At 45.6% G+C, this 24203-nt stretch overlaps 2 protein-coding genes across 2 annotated transcripts; one reads left to right on the top strand and one right to left on the bottom strand.

The window, feature by feature from the left end:
• The first annotated feature begins 3017 nt into the window (after window positions 1-3017).
• LOC109756370 (uncharacterized) lies at window positions 3018-6204 on the top strand. Its single transcript, XM_020315219.4, has 8 exons — window positions 3018-3530; window positions 3688-3837; window positions 4016-4073; window positions 4179-4271; window positions 4807-4839; window positions 5448-5539; window positions 5627-5686; window positions 5789-6204. Exons 1-8 carry the CDS (start codon window positions 3078-3080, stop codon window positions 5984-5986), a joined length of 1137 nt encoding a protein of 378 aa, XP_020170808.2. The 5' UTR covers window positions 3018-3077; the 3' UTR covers window positions 5987-6204.
• A 7469-nt stretch (window positions 6205-13673) lies between these two features.
• Window positions 13674-19807, bottom strand: LOC109756366 (uncharacterized). Its single transcript, XM_073499580.1, has 4 exons — window positions 19532-19807; window positions 18727-19440; window positions 14867-15019; window positions 13674-14252 (listed from the first exon to the last, which is right to left on the bottom strand). The coding sequence occupies exons 1-4, from the start codon at window positions 19787-19789 to the stop codon at window positions 13674-13676; spliced, it is 1704 nt and encodes a 567-aa protein (XP_073355681.1). The 5' UTR covers window positions 19790-19807.
• Between the last annotated feature and the right edge of the window lie 4396 nt (window positions 19808-24203).

The following is a 24203-nucleotide window of genomic DNA, read 5'->3' as shown; positions in this document are numbered from 1 at the left end:
TGATTTACTCAAGATGGAGAGTTAAGAAAGCACAACAATCAGGTGAAAGAGGCAACATCCCCTATTGAAATCTTTGATGTAGTTTAGGCCCAACAACAATAATGAAAAACTTCACATCAAATTTGAGGTACTACTGACAAAACATTATATACTTGGGGGTAATAATTAGATCCATCTCTCTCTTTCTCTCTCATCTCGGAATTTAAACATAGAAAACCATTTAAATAGTCTCTCTGTGTGTGTGTGTGTGTGTGTGTGTGAATAGATGACACTCAAGATTAAAGAGGAAGCATGAGTCTTTGATGTCTTTCACCTTCTATTATTGGTTAGCGAGCATGCATGGTCCACCCATTTTATAGCAACCCACGGGGGCGTTCTACTAGTTTATAATAAGGGTGCAGACGTTTTAGCGTTGCATGGGTCAAAAACAGTTCTTTCACCCCAAGCCGATGGTTAGGTCTGGCCCCTTTGCCCGGGTTTTCATGGACAGCGGTTCGGCACGTTGATTACATGGACGCGTCAAATGGGTCAGCCGTAAGACGTTGATGCGAGTGAGGCCGTGTGTTAAATGATTCTAGGCACGATTTATTCAATGGAGAGAAATTGGACCAGTTTAAACCCACCAGGGATATTCGACAGGGAGATCCAATCTCCCCTTATCTCTTTTGATTGCTGCGGAGGGCCTTTCGTGCCTCTTGAAATCTGGAACTCAATCATCGCAATTTGTGGGAGTACAGGTGGCTCCGACAGCTCCGGTTGTTAACCATCTTCTCTTTGCCGATGATAGCCTGCTGCTATTCAAAGCGAGTAATGAGGGGGCGACCTCTGTGTCAAACCCGCTGACTACCTATTGTAATGCTTCTGGTCAGAGGGTCAATAATGCAAAGTCATCAACTTTTTCAGCAAGGGATGCTCTCAAGCTGTTCTAGATAGCATACAAATTTCCCTCGATGTGCACAATGAACAATTGAGCGAGAGGTAGCTAGGCATGCCCACTGATGTGGCTCACTCAAGGAATTGAACTTTTAAGTATTTGAGAGATAGAGTTTGGGAAAAGATCAAAGGGTGGATGGAGAAGTTATTATCGTATGTGGGAAAGGAAGTCTTGAGAAAAAAGCAGTTGCCTAAGCAATCCCGGTTTATTCTATGGCATGCTTTAGGTTGCCATGTGGTATTTGTGAGAATGTGATGTCAATGATCCGTCAATTCTGATGGGGGAAGCAAGAGGGGCAAAAGGAAGCCGTGTTGGGTCTCATGGGATGTATGCACTACACCAAAATCATTGGGAGGCCTGGGCTTTAAGGACATCGAATTATTAAATATGTCGCTCTTGGCAAGACAAGCATGGAGCTTGATTGAGGGGTCTTTGACGCTGAGTGCAAGGATACTAAAGGTGGTGTACTGCCCCTGGGTTTCTTTCTTAGATTCTGAGTTGGGGGCTCATCCTTTGCAGATTTGGAGGGCGAACCTGGATGGGCGAGATGTCATTGCACAAGGCAAAATTGGAAGGATTGGAACAGGTGAGAACACCGACATATGGACACAAAACTGGTTGCCTAGGCCGGGCATGATGAGACCGGTCGCTTCACTGGTGACTAGCCCACCGCAACATGTCTCGAACCTCATAGATGCTTCTTCCAGTGCATGGCGGGAGGAGGAGCTGAGAAGGATTTTTATTCTAATTGACGTTGCAGCCATACTATCTATCCCACTGTGTACTAAGAGGATCGATGACTTTTGGGCTTGGGGTGAAGATCGCCGGGGAAAGTTTTCGGTAAGCTAAACTTACAATAGGCTCTTCAAGTTAAAAAGTCAAAGGGAAAATTTACTTGCTGGCACAGGAGGGTCGTCGGCATCAGGTCAAGAGATGAAGGCATGGGTGTCCTTGTGGAACATCAATGTCCCCTCAAAACTGAAAAATTTTGTCTGGAGATTATGTAGGGACTCGTTACCAACATCAGACATTCTTCATCATCGGCATATGGCCAGAAGCTCAATCTGCCCATTGTGTTCGGCGGAAGATGGCTGGAAACACGCCTTAATCAACTGCATCTCCGCAAGGTGTGTGTGGTCTCTATCATCTGAGGAGATGGTGGAGAAGATGTGTGATAACCTGAACTTAAATGCTAAAAATTGGATCTTCACAATGCATGAAATATTGTCGCATGATGAGTTCACGCACATGGTGGCCACTCTCTGGGCAGTCTGGAGGTCAAGACGAAGAGCAATTCATGAAGAAATCTATGACAGTCCATTACAGACCCATCTCTTTATCAAGGCGTTTTTATGGGATATTGATATACTATCAAAACCAGCACAACCGAATAACACGAGTCGGGCTGCTAGGCCTTGTCATTGGCTACCCCTGCCCCAGGAGTACGTGAAGATGAATGTTGATGCTGCAGTTTCGAACGAAAACTTTGGTGCTGTTGGAGTAGTTTGTAGGGATGCTAATGGAATTTTTCTCGGGGCTTCTGCTATCACATTTCAGCACATCCATGACCCTGTTATATTGGAAGCTATGGCAGTTAGAGAGGCGCTAGCAATCGCGGATGATTTATATGTTCAGAAGATCCAAGTGACGTCGGATTGCAAGATAGTTGTGGATGATATCAAGCAGAGATCAGCCGGGGATCATGCAGCTATTATTATCCATGAAATTATAGAGCGATCACATTTTTCACTGCTTGTAATATTATCCATGAGTTTAGGAGCTTGAATTTCGAGGCTCACTGTCTCGCTAGGCATGCACTTTCGCTTGGGTTTGGCCGCCATGTTTAGTTAAGTCTGCCCAGGGATTTGAATTTTCTTCATGTAAACCTTATGACAATTTAAATAAAGCCTAGCGTGAATGTCTCAAAAAAAAGTTGTGAGTTAAAAGAAAAAGAGTCCTGAAAATACTCAATCCCCAGCCGTCGTCTAATGGGAAGATTGCAATTAAGGAAGTACTAATATAATAGAAAAACCCTTCCCTCTTATATATACTTGTATTATATTAAAATAAAAGCCCAGCCGTCGTCCGTCCAGTCAATCGAACAAGAAATCTTCTTCTCGAGAGAGAAAGAAAGAAAAAAGGCATGGCGATGGCGACGGCGACCCGGATGCTGGCGCGCCGCGCCGCCCCCGGCCTCCTCCGCTCCGCCACCAGCCCCGGTCTCCTACGCTCCGCCGCCGCCGCTGCCACAGGCCCCAGCCCTGCCCTCGCGCTGCCGGCGCTGCTGCAGGCGCAAGGAGGAGGACGCCGCTGGTACCGCGCAGCAGGAGGGGACCCGTCGCCCTCGTTCTACGAGCCGCCGCCGACCCCGGCCAACCTCGGCCTCAGCATCGTCCCGGAGAAGAAGGCGTTTGTGGTGGAGCGCTTCGGCAAGTACCTCAAGACCCTGTCGTCGGGGATCCACCTCCTCATGCCGGGCGTCGACCGCATCGCCTACGTCCACTCGCTCAAGGAGGAGGCCATCCCCATCCCGGACAACTCGGCAATCACCAAGGACAACGTCTCGATACAGATCGGAGGAGTGCTATACGTCAAGGTTCTTGTCTTTTCGATTTCTTCTCTTCTCTAATTAGGATTAGGATTGGGATTGGAATTGGATGTTTAGCTTTCAATCTAGGAATAGTAGGTAGGTAGCATCTATTTCTCGAATTGAATCTTCAATCCATGTATACTGATACTGGATGGATGCACAGATTGTCGACCCCTACATGGCCTCGTACGGCGTGGAGAACCCCATCTATGCTGTCATCCAACTTGCGCAGACAACCATGAGGAGTGAACTTGGCAAGATTACCCTCGACAAGACTTTCGAAGAGAGGGACACGCTCAACACCAACATTGTGGTATGTACTAGTATAACTTCATCTTCATCTTCCATCTATCTTAGCAAAGAATCTTGGGTCAGTTGGTGCATACTCATGGGGCTGCTCTTCTCTGCTCTCTAGTCTGGATGGTTAATGTTTAGCAACTTTGATGGCAATATTATTCTCTTCGCGTTTTCTTTTGTTTCCCCAACTACAGAAGTCAATCAATGAGGCAGCAGAAACTTGGGGTTTGAAGTGTCTTCGCTACGAAATCAGTATGTTTCTTTTCTTTCTTTCTTTCTTCAACTGGCTGGCTGAGCGTTCATGGAGAGAATCGTATCACTAATATGTTCACTTTCACGATCTGTCTATCTATCTAGGGGACATCACTCCTCCAGATGGAGTCAAGAAGGCCATGGAGATGCAGGCTGCAGCAGAGCGCAAGAAACGTGCTCAGATCCTCGAGTCTGAAGGTAGCTTTTACTATGCTCTTCTTTAGTTTAACAAACTTCAGTTTTTATCCGATGATAAAGTTGCACAATGAATCCTGCTTGCTACCTGACTAATGTTAGATCAGCAGCCCATATACTAGTGCTAGATGTAAGTTGCAAACTAATAAATCCTGGTAACTTACTGATGTTGCCAGTAGATACTGTTGGAATCCTGCTACCATGCTGATGTTGCCAAGTGGATAGTGTTCGATTTCATCAGACCAAACTTGTATGCCAAACTGCTCTTCAGTTTAAAAACATTCTATTTTTTATGCGATGATAAGTTGCACACTGAATCTTGCTTGCTACCTTATGTTGACAAGTGCTCTTGTTCAGCCCATGTGCTAGATATAAGTTGTAAACTAAATCCTGCTACCTGACTGATGATGTTGCCCATATAGTGTTAGATTTCATCAGACCAAAGTCGTATGGCAAACTCCGTTTGAGCTATTACACCATGTTTGGTACAATAAACTACAGATTTAACTCTAGGTTTTGTTTTGTTCTCTTCTGGCAGGTGCTATGATGGAAAACGCAAACAAAGCAAAGGGTATGTGACATCTGTTTTGCTCTGTATTATCATGCTGCTCTGCACTGCAGAGTACTACACTTCTTGTATGCTGCTACATGCATGATTTGAGGAAATCATGTTCCCCTCTTAGTTTCCAGAAGCATATGCATAGCATTATACTTTTCTTATCCATGTGAACATACTACACTTGCTGTATGCTGCTACGTGCATGATTTGAGGAAATCCTGTTCCTCTGCCTTCTGCTATCTAACCTTACTTTCTCAAAGCATGCATACAACATTATACTTTTCCTATTGTGAAACACGCTATCCTTCCATTGAAATGTCAAATATTTGGAAGTTTTTTTTCCTATGTTATTGCAAGTCCTGCTAAACCTCAGAACTGTTCTCCCCTCTGCCATATCTATACAAGTAGAATAGTCCATTTATACAGAATGGTTATGATAATGCCGCCTCATGGACTTGTTCTTAATTTCGATCTGCTTGCATGTATTTTTCCTCATTACTTGAAGAAATGAAGAGTCATTCTCGTTTGTACTGTTATTACTTGCTTGAAACATTCTTTTTTTTTTTGCGAAAGCTTGAAACATTTGGCTTATGCTTGTTGTTTTTCGATGTGCACATCAGGTGAAGCTGAAGCAATTCTTGCCAGGTCACAGGCCACTGCTGAAGGGATCAGGATGGTCTCAGAGTCGTTTAAAACTGAAGGCAGCACAGAGGTATCACTTTTTTTTTCTTGATCCTTCAAGTAGGATTTTTCTTTTGCCTAACAAAACATGCATGGCTGCTTGTAATTTGTTCTGTAGGCTGCCAGCTTGAGGATTGCTGAACAGTACATCAGAGCATTCAGTGAACTAGCTAGAACAGTGAGTTGTTGAATCTTAATAATTATATACACGACTCTTGGCGTTTGCTAGCTGATATGAATTTTCATTGTACTGATGCATGTGTGTTTTGCCAAACTGCAGACGAACACGATGCTTCTTCCCAGCGACGCAGGCAATCCGGGGACAATGATTGCTCAGGCCCTCCAGATATACAACCACACGTACAAGCAGAAACTGACTCTGGGAAGCCCCAGCCCCAGCAAGCGGGCAGAAGAGGCTGATTTGTCCCTTGGGATGCCATCCGTGAGCGACCTCGGCACCTTTCAGCACCAGAAGTAAAGTATTGAGTGGGGAATCTTCTTTTTTTTCCTTTTCTGTGAGGGAGGAATGAGTAGCTAGACTGGATAGATAGATTGGTAGGAAGGATCACGAGTGAAGTTTTGCTGATTCGGTCGGATAAAACACAATACTTGGTTGGTTAGGAGCAGCTTGAGAGCAAACTTTTTGTCTGTCTATATGAATGGGTGGGTGTTATTACATGCGATTTTTTAGTTTTATATCAACCGGGTTTAGTGCAACAATGCTTTCAGCTTTTCTTCTCAAGTTTTTGTTGCGTAAACCGTACAGTTTTTTTTTAAATGAAATCTGACAGATTTTACAAAAGAAGGTGAAATCTGCTGCCTAAGTTGTGCAAGCTCTTTTGTTTGTTGCTTTGAGCCCATGGTGTTCCGGGCTAGTAAGAAACTTGTAGATTTGATTATCCTATACTGCACTCGGCACGCTGGAAGAAGACGCAGTGCGCCCATTTGGACCGGCCCATATCTTTTTCTTCCGTTGCAACGCATGAGCCCTTTTGCTAGTATACGGTCCCAGTGTATAGAATCGACACTTCTGTGTAACCGGACTAGTACGTACTCCCTTTATTCCAAAATATATGACCCAACTTTGTACTAAAATACAGTACAAAGTTGGATCATCTATTTTAGAACGGAGGGAGTACTAGTTAACCCGCAAGTAAGTGTCCTGGCCGGACTCAGCATGCAAACTAACCATTGGATACCTAGGGCTAATGGCACGACATCACGTAGAGCTAGTTTAAACTAATTTGGTTATCTCTAACACTGTGTACTCTACAACTCACTGTGTACGCTACAACAGAACCATGCCAAGGGAAGGGACAAAGTGGACAACAAATCGCATGAATATATAGGAATTTCACCATAAACGGTTCAGTTAAATTTTCTGGAGAATTCCCCGCGAAGCTTTGATGCCCTGTTGGTTCTTCCCAGTGTTAGGCTATGGCGTTGCTAAAGTAGTTTATGCTATGCTAGGCTATTCTTCTAGGTTGCTTCACCGTTCATTCTACCTGCGCTCCCAATTTATAAAGTACTCCCTCTATTCCATAATGTAAGACGCTTTTTGATACTAATATAGTGTTAAAAAACGTCTTACGTTATGGGATGGAGGGAGTACTAATTAAGGGAGGGAGGGTCATTGGTGAAACAAAACTGCGTGTAAGAGCTCTATTTCGCAGTTTTCAAACTAGAAACAGACAAATGTTCACATATGCATACAAGCTCTTTTAAGGCAGTCCCAAATTGATAGGAGTCACTAGTCATTGATGATTCGCTGGCCAATATTACTGTTCGCTCCTAAGATCTGAGATGCTACCACAAAATTGTGTAGCCCTAGTATGGAGTTCGCACTTTTGCAAATTAAGGAAGAAAATTATAAGGCTATAGAAGCACATGAATTAATAAGGAACTTAAAAACAATGTTAATTCATTAATTTATCTGCATTCCAATATATTTTCGGTTTTCTTAGATGAAGTCATGAACAATGATTGGATCCCTGCCCAGATCCGGTGGATGGTGGGGGTTGGTGTTGGCAGCGATGGCCGGCGATCCAGGCGTGGTGGCGGCGAGTCTCGTGGCCTCTGGGCATCGTGGAGGTGCCGGCGGCGGCGGGTGCTTAGCCTGGTGGTGGCGGCGGCCGTGCACGGGAGTTGGATTCCTCCGAACAGATCTGGGTGAAAACTTGCTTTCGGCTACTGCCAAGGCCGGCGGTGGCGGCGCTATCTGCATCGTTCCCTTCTTGAAGGCATCGCCGTGGAGAAGTTCAAGGCCACTCTCTGCTACCTCCGGGGGAAACCCTAGATCGGATGATCGGATGACGGCGGCGCTCTAGTATCGTTCCCCCCTTTGGGGCGTCATTCTTGGAGGTGCACACGTGATCGAGGGACCAGAGGACGGATTCTTTGATGGAGCGGTGCTTCATCTCACTCATTGATGACGGCGGATCTCGGTGGCATGGCGCTGTGGTGATTCGGCGTCCGATGCGTGGAGATGGACTTGCGCAGGAGGGTGACGCGGTCTGGCGTCGTGGTGGCGTTGACGGCAGCTAGACCGGGCAAGATAGATGCAGCAGTACAGTTATGAAGATGGATTGGTGGCAGGTGGCTGCGGCGGCCTCAGATCCGGCAGGCGTCCTGGTTGAGGAGTGCGCCGGACCGGTGGGTGCCCCATACCCGGCAGGCGTCACTTTTGGACACCACCTTTTGTTTTTTTGCCTAGTAAGCAAAACAACCTTGTAGTATTGCCTCCCAAACCAGTATCTAAAACCTCGGGGTGATCCAAATTGGAGCCGGTAAATGTAGCCATGGATACAAGTTTGGCCACGCATCGCTAAGTTTCCGCATACTCCTATTCTTGGTATCCCAGACACCAAGATCTTTCCGTAACATTGGGCCGTAATCAAAACAGTCGTCCGTTAGGTAGATGCAGTTTGGCTCGAAAGCCGGAAAGTCCTTTGTCGGAAGGCACACACGGAGTTAAGCCCAACAAACAGCGCATGGTCTCCAATGTCCCTTAGCTCGACCAGCTTTTGTCTGTCAATGTCAACCTTAAAGACTAGGAGTTCGTCCGTGGTGACCTCGTGAACAAGCCGATGTGGTAAGTCAATGCCTTCGCGAAGCAGTTGCGACGCATCAATCTCTTGGTCATTGGCATCAGCTTCACATAGTCCGGCTTCTTCGTCGCCATCTTCTGTCTCTAGCGCGGCTTGTAGCTTATTGTCGTTGTCATCTTTGTGGGCGAGATCCACACAATCTTTGAGCATTCTGTTCACCATGTCTTGGTAATTGTTGCGATACATGAGTGGGGTATTTGTGTGACTCCAGGTCCTCCAGACCTGCATGAGTTCACCTGATGGACCGAGGACATGGTACATGGTACAATCGGACAAACGTGTCACGCGATTCATGATCATGGTCACTGATGGTGAAGACTCACGGAGGTCTAAAGTACCAATAGAGCCATCCAGATACAAAACGTAGAACAAGCCATCCTTATCATTGTAAGAGTATTTAACCAAAAACTACCACATTTCACGGAAACGTGACAGAAAACTACCACTCTACGATTTTGTGCGGAAAACTACCACTTTTGTCTTAATCCGTGCCAAAAACTACCAACTCGCGAAACCGGCCGCTTCGTCCGCGCTAAGCACCAAACTGACCAGTTGGGCCCACGTTTCAGGTGCCACACTGGCGAACCGACCCCCGCCACGCGTTAACGGCCGTTAACGGCGCGTCCGCGGTCGGAACAGCGCCTGTCGGTCGGAACGGCTCAAGATCTGATCCATTCCCCTCTCGCGCTTCACTCTCTCCCTCCTCTCCCTGTGTCTGACCTAGGTTGCGGCCGCCATGGCGTCGGTGATTCCGGACGGGGGCGGCGGCGATATGGGTGGCGGCGCGGGCGGCGGCGACAGAGGCGGCGGTGGCACAAGTTTGGACGCTATTGGCTCATTCTCTGAAGTGGATAACTGGTTGGGGAGCAGCAGCTACGCGATGCAGGTAGGGTTGCAGCAGCCGGAGGCACCGGTCGCCCAGTCATCGCCGGCCCCTAGATGTTCTATGGGTGGAAGGTATGGAGAAAATCTTGCTTAAATGCACATGTTTTCTTCAATCTGGCAACTTAGTGAGAGTTTGTTTCTGTTTTCTTCAATCTGGCAACATGTTTAGTAAACTTTATTGCACCTCTAGTTGTGTCAATTTCAATTCAACTGATGAGCACATATTTGTGCAGTTTCGCTGACCAGAAGTGGGAGATAAGGTTTCATTTAGAAGGAAGAAACCCTGTGAAAAGGGATATATATATATACGAGACAGACATTTCTTTTCTTACTCTACAATCACTCATTGCTAGTGAATGTTATGGGGAGAGTGATTACATGTACTATGTGAAGGAGGAGGAAATTGGATCTGAAAGAGTAAAGTATTTAGGTAATGAAGTTAGTGTTCATGACATGTTGGAGTTTTTTCATCATGTCAAGGTTGTGAACATAAGGGTTGTGAGAGATGTTGAACCTGGAATTAGTACACAGGATAATCAGAATTACATGAACATTCAAGAGAGTTGCTGTGTGAAAAAGGTTGTGGAGCAATCTGAGCTTCAGAATCAGATAGATGATAGAAAGGCTCAGCTTGAGAGGAGCTGGATTCAAAGAGAGGCAGATTTGAACCACTTTGAAGGAGACACTGAAGTGTCTGAATTTTGTTCTGATGATTCAGTTCATTCAGATGGGAATGCTGAAGCTGTTCATGACCATGGTTATTACTAGCTTTATTTCTTTTTGTTCATGACCATGGTTATTAATTTACAATCAGGGTCTTCTTAAGGCTATAAATGAGGTGTTCCCTGATTCCCCTCAGAGATACTGCCTCAGGCACATATATGCAAATTTTCAGTCAGCTGGTTTCAGAGGAGCAGAACTAAAGAAGCTAGTAGATCAGGCTAGCTACTCATTCACCAAACATGGCCATGAATTAGCAATGGCAGAGCTTAAAGCAGAGTGTGAGGATGCCTGGAAGTGGCTTAAGAAAATTCCAAAGGAGACTTGGTGTAGGTCTGCAATGGATTACAATTGCAAAACTGATCTTTTTGTGAACAACCTTAGTGAGGTTTTCAACAAATGATCATTGATGTTAGGGCCAAACCAATTAGGACTATGTTTGAAGGAATTAGGACTAAGCAGATGATCAAAAGGCAGAAGACTAGGGAAAAGACAGAGACCAGCAGGTGGATGATCACACCCAACTATTCAGAGAAACTAGAGGAGAATAAGAAATTTGCCAAATTTTGTGAGGCACATAGGGCTGGTCCTGACATCTGGCAAGTGTCTAGTGGTGAAAATCAGTACTATGTGAACATAGCTACTAACTCATGTGACTGCAGGAGGTGGGACATGACAGGTGTGACATGTAGTCATGCAATAGCAGCAATGAGCAAACTTCACATGCACCCAGAGGACTATGTGCATGAATTTTTCAAAAAACCACTATATATTGAAGCATACAAAGACATAGTGTACCCTGTCCCTGGTCCTGAATTCTGGCATGACACCCATACTCAGGATATTGAGCCCCCAGTGTTCAAAGAAAAAGCAGGGAAGAAACAGACAGCTAGGAGAAAGGGCCAGTTTGAGGTGCCTGCACCAAAGGACACAAGCAGGATGGGAACAATTACATGCAGCAATTGTGGTCTACAGGGCCATAGATATACTAACTGTGGGAAAGCTCTAAAACCAAGTCTTGAGATGAGGAAGAACTTACACCGGGTCATTTAAAAATGTTGCATTCTTTGTTTAATTATTTTAGGTCTGGTCTATTTACTAACTGATTTAATTCTGTCATGCAGGAGAATAGAGAAATTTTTAGGGGTTCCTCTAGTGCTACACATCCACCTCCACAACCACCACCTCAACACCAAACTTCACAGATGCCAGCCTCATCTGCTCCACCTCCTAAAGCAAATGAGGAACAGAAAAACAGCAGCAAATAAGAGAGGTTCAACATCAACAGTTTCAGCAGGAGTAGCCAGGTCTTCACCTGCACCTCTAACAGGATCAGCATCAACAAGAGCTCCAAGAGGATCAACATCAACAAGAACATTCAATGCACCAAGAAAATCCACTGAAGAACCAGGGATATTAGCAGGCAAGAGGAGGAGGAAACCTCCTAGCAAGTTTGCATCCTATTTCAATGCTAGTGGAAACTATTGAAACTCTGTTACTAAGTTTGTGTTCTGCTACTTAGTTTGATTGTATGGTACTAAGTTTGTGTTCTGCTACTAAATGTGTGTTGTGCTACTAGCCTGCTTAAATTCAGACATGTGAACTTGTGGACAATGTTGAATGTATGGTACTTATTTGTGCTCAATACCAATGGGCTAAGTGCTAGTGATTTGTTTTGATTGCTTAGTTTTTTTTACTTTGCCATTTCTACAGTTTAGGTGCATGTTTTAATTGTTTTAATTTGTTTTGATTGTTTCACTTTGCCATTTCTACAGTTCAGAAGTTACTAACAAATTCATTTTAGAAAAGAAAACTCTGCATAAAAAAATTCTAGCCTGGGGCTCGAACCCAGGACTAGTTGGTTGTAACCATGCGTTCAATACCAATGGGATAGTTGTTTGACTAGCATCGGCCAAACTAATTATATTTTGTTAGCCACGTCCTCTGTTCAGCGTGCGTTGCGGCCGGCAGCGTGGTGACCGTGCGTTGAGTAACACCAGACGTTTCAGATTCTACGGCTTTAATACGTCTCCACCCACCACTCTCTCTGCCCACTCGCCGCTCGAACCGCCCACTCCACTTCCCCCTCTCTCCTGTCGAAATCGCCGCCGACAACCACCCCCACCGCCGTCGCCATGGACTGGCAGCTGGCGATCGAAGCTCTCGCCAGCAACAACCAGGAGATGCGCGTGCAGTACAGGGAGATCGCGTGCTGGTTCCCCAGTCTGGCAATGATGAGGAACCACGCCCGTGGCCTGGTGAAGGTGATGACAGCTGCTGAAAAGCAGCGTGCCTTCCCTGCCGGCCGCACCGTCCCGCCGGCGACCATTCTACTGTGGGCGATGCGCGAGGTGCAGCGCTCCCCCGACCCAAGGCAACGCGCCCGATGGTGGATGTACCGCTCATGCACCACGCCGCCGGCCGCCGCGGATCACGTCACCGACGCCGTCCTCGCTCTCCCAGCCCCAATCAACAATTCCTACTGGGAGAGGCGCAATCCATGGGTCCTTGGGCCATCAGACGACTCTGACGGCTAGTCTTCTGACGACGAGTCCTCTGACGATGATGAGGACGAGTCCTCTGACGACTCTGACGACGAGGTGGATGAGGTCGTCGCCCTCTCCGACGACGAGCCTGAAGTGCAGCTGCTGCCTCCCGTCCTCGACGCCGTGGAGGGGGACAGGAACCTCCCAATCCACGTGGATGCGCTGCCGGAGGTCGCCGATCTCCCAGATGGCGTCGTCGTGAAGCAAGAAGAAGATGGCGGCGAGGAAGATGTGGTGGAGCCGGCGCCGGGCAAGAAGAAGAGGGCGGCCGTGACTGCAGTGCGCCGCTCCCAGCGCCTGAAGATGCTGAAGAAGAAGGACTGAAATGCTGCCTTCAGTTACTTCAGTGCAAAAAAATTCAGTTTCGTCCGTCCTGAACTTTCGTAAGTTCAGTTAGTTCCTCGTTTCAGTTTCGTCAGCACTATGTTCAGTTTGAAACCAGTACTATCTATGTATGCAGGCAATATGTTTAGTAGTACTTGCTATCTATGTCAGACTATGAATGCCAGTACTATCTATCTATGTCAGACTACTTGCTACTTGCTATCTATGTTAAGTTATTTGTCAGACTATCTAAGTTGGATATTGACAACACAGACTATGTAGCTTATCATTTCCAACTATGTGACTACTGTCAGTTATCCACACATAATATATGCAGAGTAAAACAGCCTCATCATAGATAAAACATTCTTACTTACTTAACTTAGCATGAGTACGCACTTAGCATAGTAGGTCTTAACATAAAAGTCATTACATCATAGATAAAACCAACTAGTTCTTAAACCATAACAGTACCTCCCTCCCTCATACCATCATTGTTCAGGTTCTGAAAGCACATGAAACTTTTCCAAAATATACACCTAACATGCATGACATTCCAAGGCTAGCTATATATATAGGCCTACTAATTACTTAACCCACACACCAAGCACTTCTCATTCATAATTGCCTTGATCCTCTCCAGCTTATCTTTGCTGGCATGCCCAGCATTGAGCAGATTAGCAATCAAATACTCCAGCTTCTTCTTCTCTTTCTTAAGTAGGTCCCTGTCCCCCTCCACTTCCTTCATGGCCTTCCTCATGTTCTGAATGATATCTGCTTGGCTTTGAAGAATGCACCTTTGCTCCTTGGTAAGCTTAAGCTTTTCCATACTTAACTCAATCTTTGCCTGATCCTCAAGTTGTTTCTTCTTCTCATTTAGTTCATTGATTGCCTGACTGGTATAGTCCATGTCATGAGACATCTTGCCATCTTGATAGTCAAAAATCTTGGATATATCTTCCACCAATTGGTTGTAGTTGTTTGACAGGAAATCAATTTCCTTCTTTAGCTTGGCCACCTCTTTCTCATGGGCTTGTTTGTCCTTCACCTTCCCCAAGTTCTGCTCATGGTACATGTCCCAAATCCTTGTTAGGCACCTTTGTAGAATCTCTGGCCAAGGACCATCCACCCACTCCACAACCCCACAGTTCACACCTACATCCTACAGAAGCAATTATTTATAATTAAGCACAAAGCACTTAGTAACAAACTTAGTACAGATAACTCAAGTCATAAAGTCATTTCATTTAACTGAAACCCTTTGTTTACATCAATATGCTCTCTGAATTATGCAAACATAATTCTTTCATACTAAGCACACAGCACCTAACTTAGCAGCAGAGATAAATTTAATTAACAACTATAGTTAGCAGCAGATATAAATTCAGTTAACTCTGTTCTTTTTCGGTTAACAGCTATATTCAATAATAGCTATATTCAGTTAACAGCTATATTCAGTTAACACCTAACAAATATATTCAGTTCACAGTAGACTAAAGATCTCTGTATAGTTAACACCTAACAAATATATTCAGTTAACTGTACACTAAAGATCTCTGCATGTAGGTGTTCTCAGGTTCAGTCATGTATTGAATTCAGTTAACTAAAGATCTACTTTCACATATAGCTTCCATATGTATGGCACTTTTAAGTTTCAGTTCTAAACTACAGCACACATCTCTGACCACATGCTGCACCACACATCTCCAGCAGCAAAACACATCACATACCACACATCTCCACCAGCAAAACAAGTAAGCGTGCAAGATTTAATACCTGCTGCACAGGACAACCCAGGAATCGCCTCCCTGTCAAAGCACCTTCAAAAGCTACCATCTTCTTCGGCCTCTGATGATGCATCATGCACGTCGGCTCAGATTCAGTGTAAAAACCACAGAAAGATGGATCCACCACACTGTCAGGGGTTTCCTGCAAAAGAAACTTGGGTTCAAACCAAAAGCAACTTCGAATCTCCAATTTGGATGAACTAACCCTAACCCTAACTCTGTTCCACCATTATGCACTTACAAAGAGCTAAGGATCCATTGAAACCATGCAGGTGTCCTCGTCCGAGCTCTCCTCGTCATTCCAGGATGGCATCCTCAACTTCTACCGGCAGCAATGGCCGCGGCGGCGACGGCAATAGGCTCAGAGCACAAGGGAAAGGGAGAGGATGAGGACGAGTGAGAGCGAGCGAGGAGGAAGAGGATGAGCAAGTGGCTGAGCTCGCTCTGACTTATTGGCCCACCGACAGGTGCCGTTCCGACCGCGGACGCGCCGTTAATGGCCGTTAGCGCGCGGCGGGCATCGGTTGGCCAGCGTGGCACCTGAAACGTGGGCCCAACCGGTTAGTTTGGTGCTTAGCGCGGGCGAAGCGGCCGGTTTCGCGAGTTGGTAGTTTTTTGCCACGGATTAAGACAAAAGTGGTAGCACTGGTAGAAAAAAGCCCTTTAGTCCCGGTTCGCAACAGCCTTTAGTCCCGGCTGTGCAACCGGGACTAAATATGCGCGACTAAAGACCCCCCCCCCTTTAGTCGCGCCTCTTACGGACCGCGACTAAAGGCTTTAGTCCCGGTTCTTGTGGCTGACCGGGACTAAAGGCCCGTCCACGTGGGCGCCCGTGGTCCGTCGGGGCGGAGGACCTTTAGTCCCGGTTCTCGTGGCCAACCGGGACTAAAGGGCTCCTCCGCAGGTTTAGGGTTTTAGCCCCCCTAAACCTGGTTTCTTTTTAGTTTGGAGTGTTTTATTTCTTTTATATTATATTTTATGTTTTATTTTAATTTTGATAAAGTTTCAGTACACATATTTTACGCTACTATATACATGCATATGAAATTTCAAACAAGAAGAATTCAAGAGGAATATATAATATATATTCAATCTCGGGTGACCATATACAACTTCGAACAAGTTTCCATACACAATTAGGATGGATGACCATATACAACTTCGTACAAGTTTCAATCTCGGGTATGCATATAAATTTCTTCGTCCTCGGTATAGTGTTCTCCTTTAGGATTGATGACTTCCCTCATGAAAAATCCTGCTAATTCTTCTTGAATTGGTCGGAAGCGAGCTTCTGGACTAAGCCTCCTCCGCAAGTTATCCGTCGCGTTCCGCACGCTATCCGATGCCTTCCGCTCCGTGGTGTGTCTCCGGATGTTCTCACAAACATAGTATCCACATAGATTGGTCCCCGGTGGCTGCTTATCCACATTAACTAACCTTCTGAAATCTAGCTCATGTTTGAATTCACCGACAATTTCTTCTGAGAACCGTCTCCAAACCCTACAGGGCAAAGAAAATTAAATGAATAAGGAAGTTATTAGTTACTTGATATTAGGAAATGAACGAAAGAGACCGATCGATATAGAGCTCAAATGATTGAAAATAATTACTTTTGCAGCATTTTTCTCATGTCGGCCCAACGCTTTGGATCCGAATCCATAGAGTCCATGATTAGAACTCTGGAGGTGTGAAGTTCAATATTTAGCAGAATCCAGTGGAACCTGCGGACACGTTACATGCACAGTCATGCATAACTCATCGATTAGACATACCATGCATGGAGTAAACAAAAGAGAATGGGCACAAGAGAGAAACACTCACCCAAAATGGTAAGGAAATAGAATATGACTTTTGAGTTGATGCTTTCTAAGAAACTTGTACAGGTCTTTCTCCACGTCTTCGGGGTGATGTTGTAACACATGTCCATTAACGATATGTGGGTCAATGAACCCAACATCATGGATGTTTCTTATTTTGCATTCCCAAATCTTCAATCTGCATAATAGCGTACGCAACAATATAGTTAGGACAATATATATATATATATATAGTGCAGGCAATGAAGAACGAGATGAGGTAGAAATAAATCACTTACAGAACGTAGCAACTCAGCATAGATTTGTCGAGGTCACGCAGATTGAACAGCTGGAACAATTCACTCATATGAATTTCTATAGAGTACCGTTTGGTGTGATGCTCATCTGTAACATCCGCATAAACATATTCTTTGTCGGCCCATGTTATGAATTGCTTGTACCAACGTAGCAGATTTTGCATTTGTGGTGGTAGACTCTTTTCCCGCACAGGCTCGACGAGAGGCCCATTCCGCACATATTGTAATGCTATCTCACATACTGGCGCATCCTCAAGGCCTAAGAAGGCACGAAGAGTCAAACCAATCTCGGACGCTTGTTTCATGGCACCCGGTACAGTCAATCCAAGTGCTGCCGCAGCTGCTATGATCTCGGGGTCCTCTTCCGGACCGGCTTTCACTATGAGCGGGGGGATCGATTGTTTCTTCTGCATCCCGAGCTGGTCAACTTGTTTCCCGCTTTTTTTACTTTCTTCTTTCTCCTCCTTCAGTATTTTTGCTTGCCTACGAAGTTCATGTCCATAGTCGTCAGGCATATTCAGCTCGGCTTGGGACGGTGTCGTCAAAAAATCCTTAGCCCACTTCTTTTGCTTCTCAGTGAATACTTGCTTGGGCTCAGGCTCTTTTTTCGCCTTCATATCCGCCTTCCATTTCTCATAATCAGCAGACGCGGCCAATTTGGTTTCAGCTTCACTAAGTTCCCCAGGCCTTGGGAGGAGAGGCTTCAGTGATGGCTCCGGTACCCTTGTGGTCTTAGGTACATAAGGGTCCGGGTTAATAGTCCAGGAGCGGGTTTCCTTGCTGTCCGCCTGCTTCCGCTTCTTCGCCGGAGGTGGATTGGGGGGCGTCGTACCCGCCGGAGGAGGATTGGGGGGCGTCGTACCCGCCGGAGGTTGTGGATCGGGGGACGGCGTCGAATGGCGTGAAGGAGGTGTAGGTGAACCACCACGACCACCACCACCGCCACCACCGCCACCACCACCACCACCATCGGAGGGGGGTGGACTTGCTAGCCTTGGCGCCTCGCCTGGAAACACTATGTACTTCTTTTTCCATAGAATGAACTGGCGCTTGACATCTCCAAGTCTTCTCTCCCCTTCGGGTGTAGGTTTGTCAATCTCCAGGTCCTCAAACCCTTGGACTATGTCTTCCACCGTGACACGAGCATAGCCATATGCAATGGGGTTGTTGTGGTGGAGTGCTCCAGGTGTACAGGGTAAAGCACTGCCGCTAGCTACCTTCGTGGAAACGTTCCCCACGGGATAATGCAGATCACATTCTTTCATCTCCTTTACATCATCCAAGGGGTAGTGAGGCTCCGGTGCACGAATCTCGATCATCGGTGCACTAGCACCAGGCGGGGCATCCGTGGAAGCCACGCTGCTTCTCCGCTGCTGGCTTCCGCGATCCGCTTCATGATCTTCATGCGGCCCTGCAGCCGATTTTTCTTTCACTAGTTCATGCACGGTCTGCTTCAACTCATGGAGTTCCGATGCAAACTTCGTCATAAGATCTGCATCCCGGTCCGTCTTTCTCTTACGGCTTCTGTAACAGTACGGGTCATTGTCCTGGGAAAACCCTACTTTCCACGGAACTTTGCCTTTGCCTCGTACACGTCCTCCGTGTTCATCATTCCCGAGGGCTGTTGTCAGTGCGTCTTTCTCTCTGTTGAACTTGATCAAGCCCTCTTGAGCTTGGGTCATTGCGTCAATAAGGGCTTGGGTGGGAGCAAACTGTCTCTGCCGGTGAACACACACCCCTGTCTCCGGGTCTAGCGATCCCCCATGCCCGTACCACCAGCTTTTGGCCCTTGGGTCCCATCCCTCTGTACCTAGAGGGATTCCTCGCACCCTCAGGTCCTCCTCCATCTTCTGCCACCTAGGCTCCGAAAGGCGGTATCCTCCTGGCCCCATAATATGATGGAACTTTTTCTTACTCGCATTATCCTTTTTTTTTGATATTTCCTTGAAATGCTCCGATTGTTTTTGCCTCACAAATTCTGGCCAATCATCTTTCAGTTTCTCATGTTGTCCATTGAAATCCGGAGTCTTGCCCTTGTTGACATAGTCACGGGTTAAATTTTTCTTGAAGTTCCGGAATGCTTCGCCCATCTTCTGAAGAGCGAACTCTTTAACTAGCCTCCTCCTCTGACGTCCACCCGGAACCTCGTTACCGAATTCATCGACTTTGTTGTATTCCGGAGGTAGAATGAAATGTTCCATAAGCTTTCTCCAGCAATCCTTTTTCGTTCTCTTGTCGACAAAACTGAAACCAAGACGTGCCTTCTTTGGCTCCTTCCATTCCTGGACGGTGATCGGGACGTTGTCTCTAACAACGACTCCGCATTGGTTGATAAACTTTGAGGTGTGCTGTAGGGGCTTGCCGGTTTCACTGACAAACTCAATGGCATATGTTTCTCCTGTTTTCATCGCCTTGGATTTGCCACGCTTTGTCGTACTCGATCCGGAGGGCTAAAAAAAGAAAGAGAGTCGCGCGCGTTAATACATATGTATTCACATTTCAGTAAGTTTGTATCACGAGAGGCTCAATGTATATATATACCTCGCCGGAGGTGGTTGCTACTTGCAATTCGAGATCGTCGGTTGTTGACGGTTGACCTCCGTCGACAATGTCCGTTCCTTCACCTTCTTGATCATCGACAATCTCTGTTCCACCATCAAGGTTCAGATAAGAAGAGACTACATCCTCTTGTTGCTCATATTCTGAGCCCGGCACATAAGGAATCTCGTTGTTGATGATGCCCATTAAATAACGTTCAGCCTCCGGATCCCTAAGCGGCTCGGTTCTATCGTCCGCCATATGTCACTCCTGCATGTAGTAAAAATTCTTTAAGTATAAAGGAATTAAAAATAAGATTAAGGGGACATAGAGGAGGAGGAATTAAAAAATAAGATTCTTTAAGTAAAAATTCTTTTTTTCTTCTTCTTCCTTTCTTCTTCCTCTTTCTTCTTTGTTTCTTCTTCTTCCTTTCTTCTTCCTCTTTCTTCTTCTTCCTTTCTTCTTCTTCCTTTTTCCTTTCTTCTTCTTTCTTTCTTCTTCTTCCTTTCTTCTTCTTCCTTTCTTCTTTCTTTCTTCTTCTTCCTTTTTCTTTTTTCTTTCTTTCTTCTTCTTCCTTTCTTCTTCCTTTCTTCTTCTTTTTTTCTTCTTCCTTTTTCTTTCTTCTTTCTTTTGGTTTTCATTTTTTTCTTCTTCCTTTTTCTTCTTCCTTTTTCTTCTTCCTTTTTTTCTTCTTCCTTTTTCTTCTTTCTTTCTTCTTTCTTTTTTTCTTCTTCCTTTTTTTTTCTTCTTTCTTTTTTTCTTCTTCCTTTGTTTTTCTTCTTCCTTTGTTTTTCTTCTTCCTTTTTTTTCTTCCTCCTTTGTTTTTCTTCTTTCTTTTTTTCTTCTTTCTTTTTTTCTTCTTTCTTTTTTTCTTCTTTCTTTTTTTTCTTCCTTTTTCCTTTTTTCTTCCTTTTTCTTGTTTTTCTACTGTTTTTCTTTTGTTTTCTTCTTCCTTCTTTCTTCTTCTTCCTTTTTCCTTTTTCTTTCTGCTTCTTCTTCTTCCTTTTTCTTCTTCCTTCTTCTTCTTCTGCCGACGCGCGGAGGACGGTAGGCAGGGCCAGCGGGCGCCGGGCGGCAAGGCGTCGGGCGGCGGGCGGCAGGGCGTCGGGCGGCGGGCGGCGGGCGGCGGGCAAGGGCGCAGGGCACGGGCGGCGGGCAAGGGCAGGGCACGGGCGGAGGCGGCGCTCACTGGGGACGGTGGCGGCGGCGCGCAGGGCTTCGGCGTCGGCGTCGGCGTCGGGGCAGCGCTTCGGCGTCGAGAGAGAGGAGAATGGGAAGTGGCGAAACTGCTAAGTGCAGTATTTATAGACGCACCTTTAGTCGCGGTTGGGGAGGCGGACCGCGACTAAAGGTACCCTTTAGTCGCGGCTGGCCACACCAACCGCGACTAAAGGGTACCCTTTAGTCGCGGTCCGCCTCCCCAACCGGGACTAAAGGGTTTTGGCGCCGCTTTAGTTCCCGCGCAGAAAGACCCTTTAGTCGCGGTTGGGGACAACAACCGCGACTAAAGGGTACCCTTTAGTCGCGGTCCTCCTCCCTAACCGGGACTAAAGGGTCTGTGCTGGAACTGGCGCGGTGCGGTGGGATGTTTAGTCCCACCTCGCTAGCCGAGAGGCTTCGACAGTGGTTTATAAGCGCGGCTGCGCTCACCACTTCGAGCTCCTCTCAAATGCAGGCTTACGGGCCTATTCTGTCACTATGTGCCTGTGGGCCTACTGGGCCTTCTGCGGGCCTGAATCCTGGCCCATTAATGGGTTTCTAGTCGTATTCAGGCCGTGGTGGCCCAGTAGGTGGCATATTTTTTATTTTTTGCCTTTTTTTTGTTTTCTTTTTTGGTTTATTTATTTTGTTTTGTTTTTCTTCTTTTTTTTCTTCCATTTTTCTTCTGTTTTTTCTTCTGTTTGTTTTTTTCTTCTGTTTTTTCTTATGTTTTTCTTCTGTTTGTTTTTTTCTTCTGTTTTTTTCTTCCTTTTTTCCTTTTTCCTTTTTTCTTCTGTTTTTTTCTTCTGTTTGTTTTTTTCTTCTGTTTTTTTCTTATGTTTTTCTTCTGTTTGTTTTTTCTTCTGTTTTCCCTTTTTTCTTCTGTTTTTTCTTCCTTTTTCCTTCTTTCTTCTTCTTCCTTTTTCCTTTTAAAATCAGAAAAATAAAACTAATTCATTTTAAAATCTTAAAAATACAATTATATATCAAAAAAATCATAAAAATAAAACTAATTCATTTTAAAATCCCTTGAAGGTTTGATAAAAGGTTTGATACATCATTCGTTCATCGACCAAATACAAAGTTTGGTACAATAAATTATTACACATCAATTCTTCCCTTGTGTCCCTGCTTGCTTACGATTGTGCCGTATCCATGGAGCATCCTCATCATTTAACTTAATGCTTGGGTCAGTGTTCACTTTGAAGGGCGGAATTTCACCAAACATATTATAATCTTCTGACATGTCTGTCTTGTCCTCCACTCCCACGATGTTTCTTTTCCCTGAAAGAACAATGTGGCGCTTTGGATCATCGCATGATGTACTGATCGTTTTCTTATCTTTCCGTTTCCTCGGTTTGCTACTCATGTCCTTCAAATAAAAAACCTGAGCGACATCTTTGGCAAGGACGAATGGTTCGTCAAGGTAACCAAGATTGTTGAAATCCACCATTGTCATTCCGTATTGCTCGTCCACCTTTACCCCACCTCCTGTTAGCTTGAACCATTTGCACCGGAACAAAGGGACCTTAAAGGAGGGTCCATAGTCAAGTTCCCATATCTCCTCTATGTAACCATAATATGTGACCTTTTGCCCATTCTCGGTTGCTGCATCAAAGCGGACACCACTGTTTTGGTTGGTGCTCTTTTTATCTTGGGCGATGGTGTAAAATGTATTCCCATTTATCTCATACCCTTGGAAAGTCGTTATAGTCGAAGATGGTTTCTTGGCCAACATGTACAGCTGATCTCCAACATCATTGTCATTCATTAAATGTTTTCGCAACCAACTGCCGAAAGTCTCCATGTGGGCCTTTCTAATCCAGGATTCAGGCTTCCCCGGGTTGTCCGAGCGTAAAATATTCTTGTGTTGCTCAAAGTATGGAGCCACCAAGCTGGAATTTTGCAGAACTGTGTGGTGTGCTTCAGTCATAGAATGACCGTCCATACATATCGTGGATTCCCTTCCGATCTTGCCTTTTCCACTTAGTCTCCCCTCGTGCCGCGATTGAGGAATACCAATCGGCTTAAGGTCAGGAACATAGTCAATACAGAACTCAATTACCTCCTCATTTCCATAGCCCTTGACGATGCTTCCTTCTGGCCTAGCACGGTTACGAACATATTTCTTTAATACTCCCATGAACCTCTCAAAGGGGAACATATTGTGTAGAAATACAGGACCGAGAATGGAAATCTCTTCGACTAGGTGGACCAGGAGGTGCGTCATAATATCGAAGAAGGATGGTGGGAACACCAACTCGAAACTGACAAGGCATTGGACCACATCGTTCTGTAACCGTGGTAGATCTTCTGGATTGATTACCTTCTGAGAGATTGCATTGAGGAATGCACATAGCTTCATAATGGCTACTCGAACATTTTCCGGTAGGAGCCCCCTCAAAGCAATCGGAAGCAATTGCGTCATAATCACGTGGCAGTCGTGAGACTTCAGGTTTTGGAACTTTTTCTCCGCCATGTTTATTATTCCCTTTATATTCGACGAGAAGCCAGACGGGACCTTCATACTGCTCAGGCATTCAAAAAAAATGACCTTCTCTTCTTTGGTAAGAGCGTAGCTGGCACGACCTTGAAACCATTCTGGATGCCGGTCATCTGGGTCTTTCAAAAGTTGCTGGTCCTGCCGTGCTTCCTTTGTATCATTTGTCTTCCCATACACGCCCAAGAAGCTTAGCAGGTTCACGCAAATATTCTTCGTAACATGCATCACGTCGATTGCAGAGCGGACATCTAGGACTTTCCAATATTCTAGCTCCCAAAATATAGATTTCTTCTTCCACATGGGTGCGTGCCCGTCAACTCCCCGCGGAACTGATTGTCTGCCAGGACCCTTTCCAAAGATGACTTTCAAATCCTTGACCATATCAAATATCTCAGCACCAGTACGTTCCACAGGCTTCGGCCGGTGATCTGCCTTGCCGTTGAAATGCTTGCCTTTCTTTCTTACGTTATGATTTCGGGGAAGAAACCGACGATGACCCAGGTACACGTTCTTCTTACAATTAACCAAACGTACACTTTCAGTCTGATGTAAGCAGTGCGTGCATGCATTGTATCCCTTATTTGTCTGTCACGAAAGGTTACTGAGAGCAGGCCAATCGTTGATGGTTACAAAAAGCAACGCTCGTAGGTCAAATTCCTCTCCTTTGTGCTCATCCCAGACACGTACACCAGGTCTGGCCCACAACTGTAAAAGTTCTTCAACTAATGGCCTTAGGTACACATCGATGTCGTTGCCGGGTTGCTTAGGGCCTTGGATGAGAATTGGCATCATAATGAACTTCCGCTTCATGCACAACCAAGGAGGAAGGTTGTAGATGCATAGAGTCACGGGCCAGGTGCTATGGCTGGAGCTCTGCTCGCCAAAAGGATTCATGCCATCAGTACTTAGACCAAATCTTATGTTCCTTGCGTCAGCTGCAAAATCTTTGAACATTCTGTCGATCTTTCTCCA

Source organism: Aegilops tauschii, chromosome 5 (assembly GCF_002575655.3).
Source record: "Aegilops tauschii subsp. strangulata cultivar AL8/78 chromosome 5, Aet v6.0, whole genome shotgun sequence".
NCBI classification, from domain to species: Eukaryota; Viridiplantae; Streptophyta; class Magnoliopsida; order Poales; family Poaceae; genus Aegilops; species Aegilops tauschii.
This window is presented reverse-complemented; position numbering and strand designations above follow the sequence as displayed.

What these genes read in the sequence shown, in the direction of transcription:
- LOC109756370 (XM_020315219.4), top strand. Translation starts at nt 3,078, where the DNA reads ATGGCGATGGCGACGGCGACCCGGATGCTGGCGCGCCGCGCCGCCCCC. An exon ending in CGCTCAACACCAACATTGTG is followed by an intron (nt 3,838 to 4,015) that starts GTATGTACTAGT and finishes CCCCAACTACAG; the next exon opens with AAGTCAATCAATGAGGCAGC. An exon ending in AAACTGAAGGCAGCACAGAG is followed by an intron (nt 5,540 to 5,626) that starts GTATCACTTTTT and finishes TTTGTTCTGTAG; the next exon opens with GCTGCCAGCTTGAGGATTGC.
- LOC109756366 (XM_073499580.1), bottom strand. Translation starts at nt 19,789, where the DNA reads ATGGCGGACGATAGAACCGAGCCGCTTAGGGATCCGGAGGCTGAACGT. An exon ending in CGCTAGACCCGGAGACAGGG is followed by an intron (nt 15,020 to 18,726) that starts GTGTGTGTTCAC and finishes TTTCTTTTGCAG; the next exon opens with GAAACCCCTGACAGTGTGGT. An exon ending in TGGGTTGTCCTGTGCAGCAG is followed by an intron (nt 14,253 to 14,866) that starts GTATTAAATCTT and finishes TTGCTTCTGTAG; the next exon opens with GATGTAGGTGTGAACTGTGG.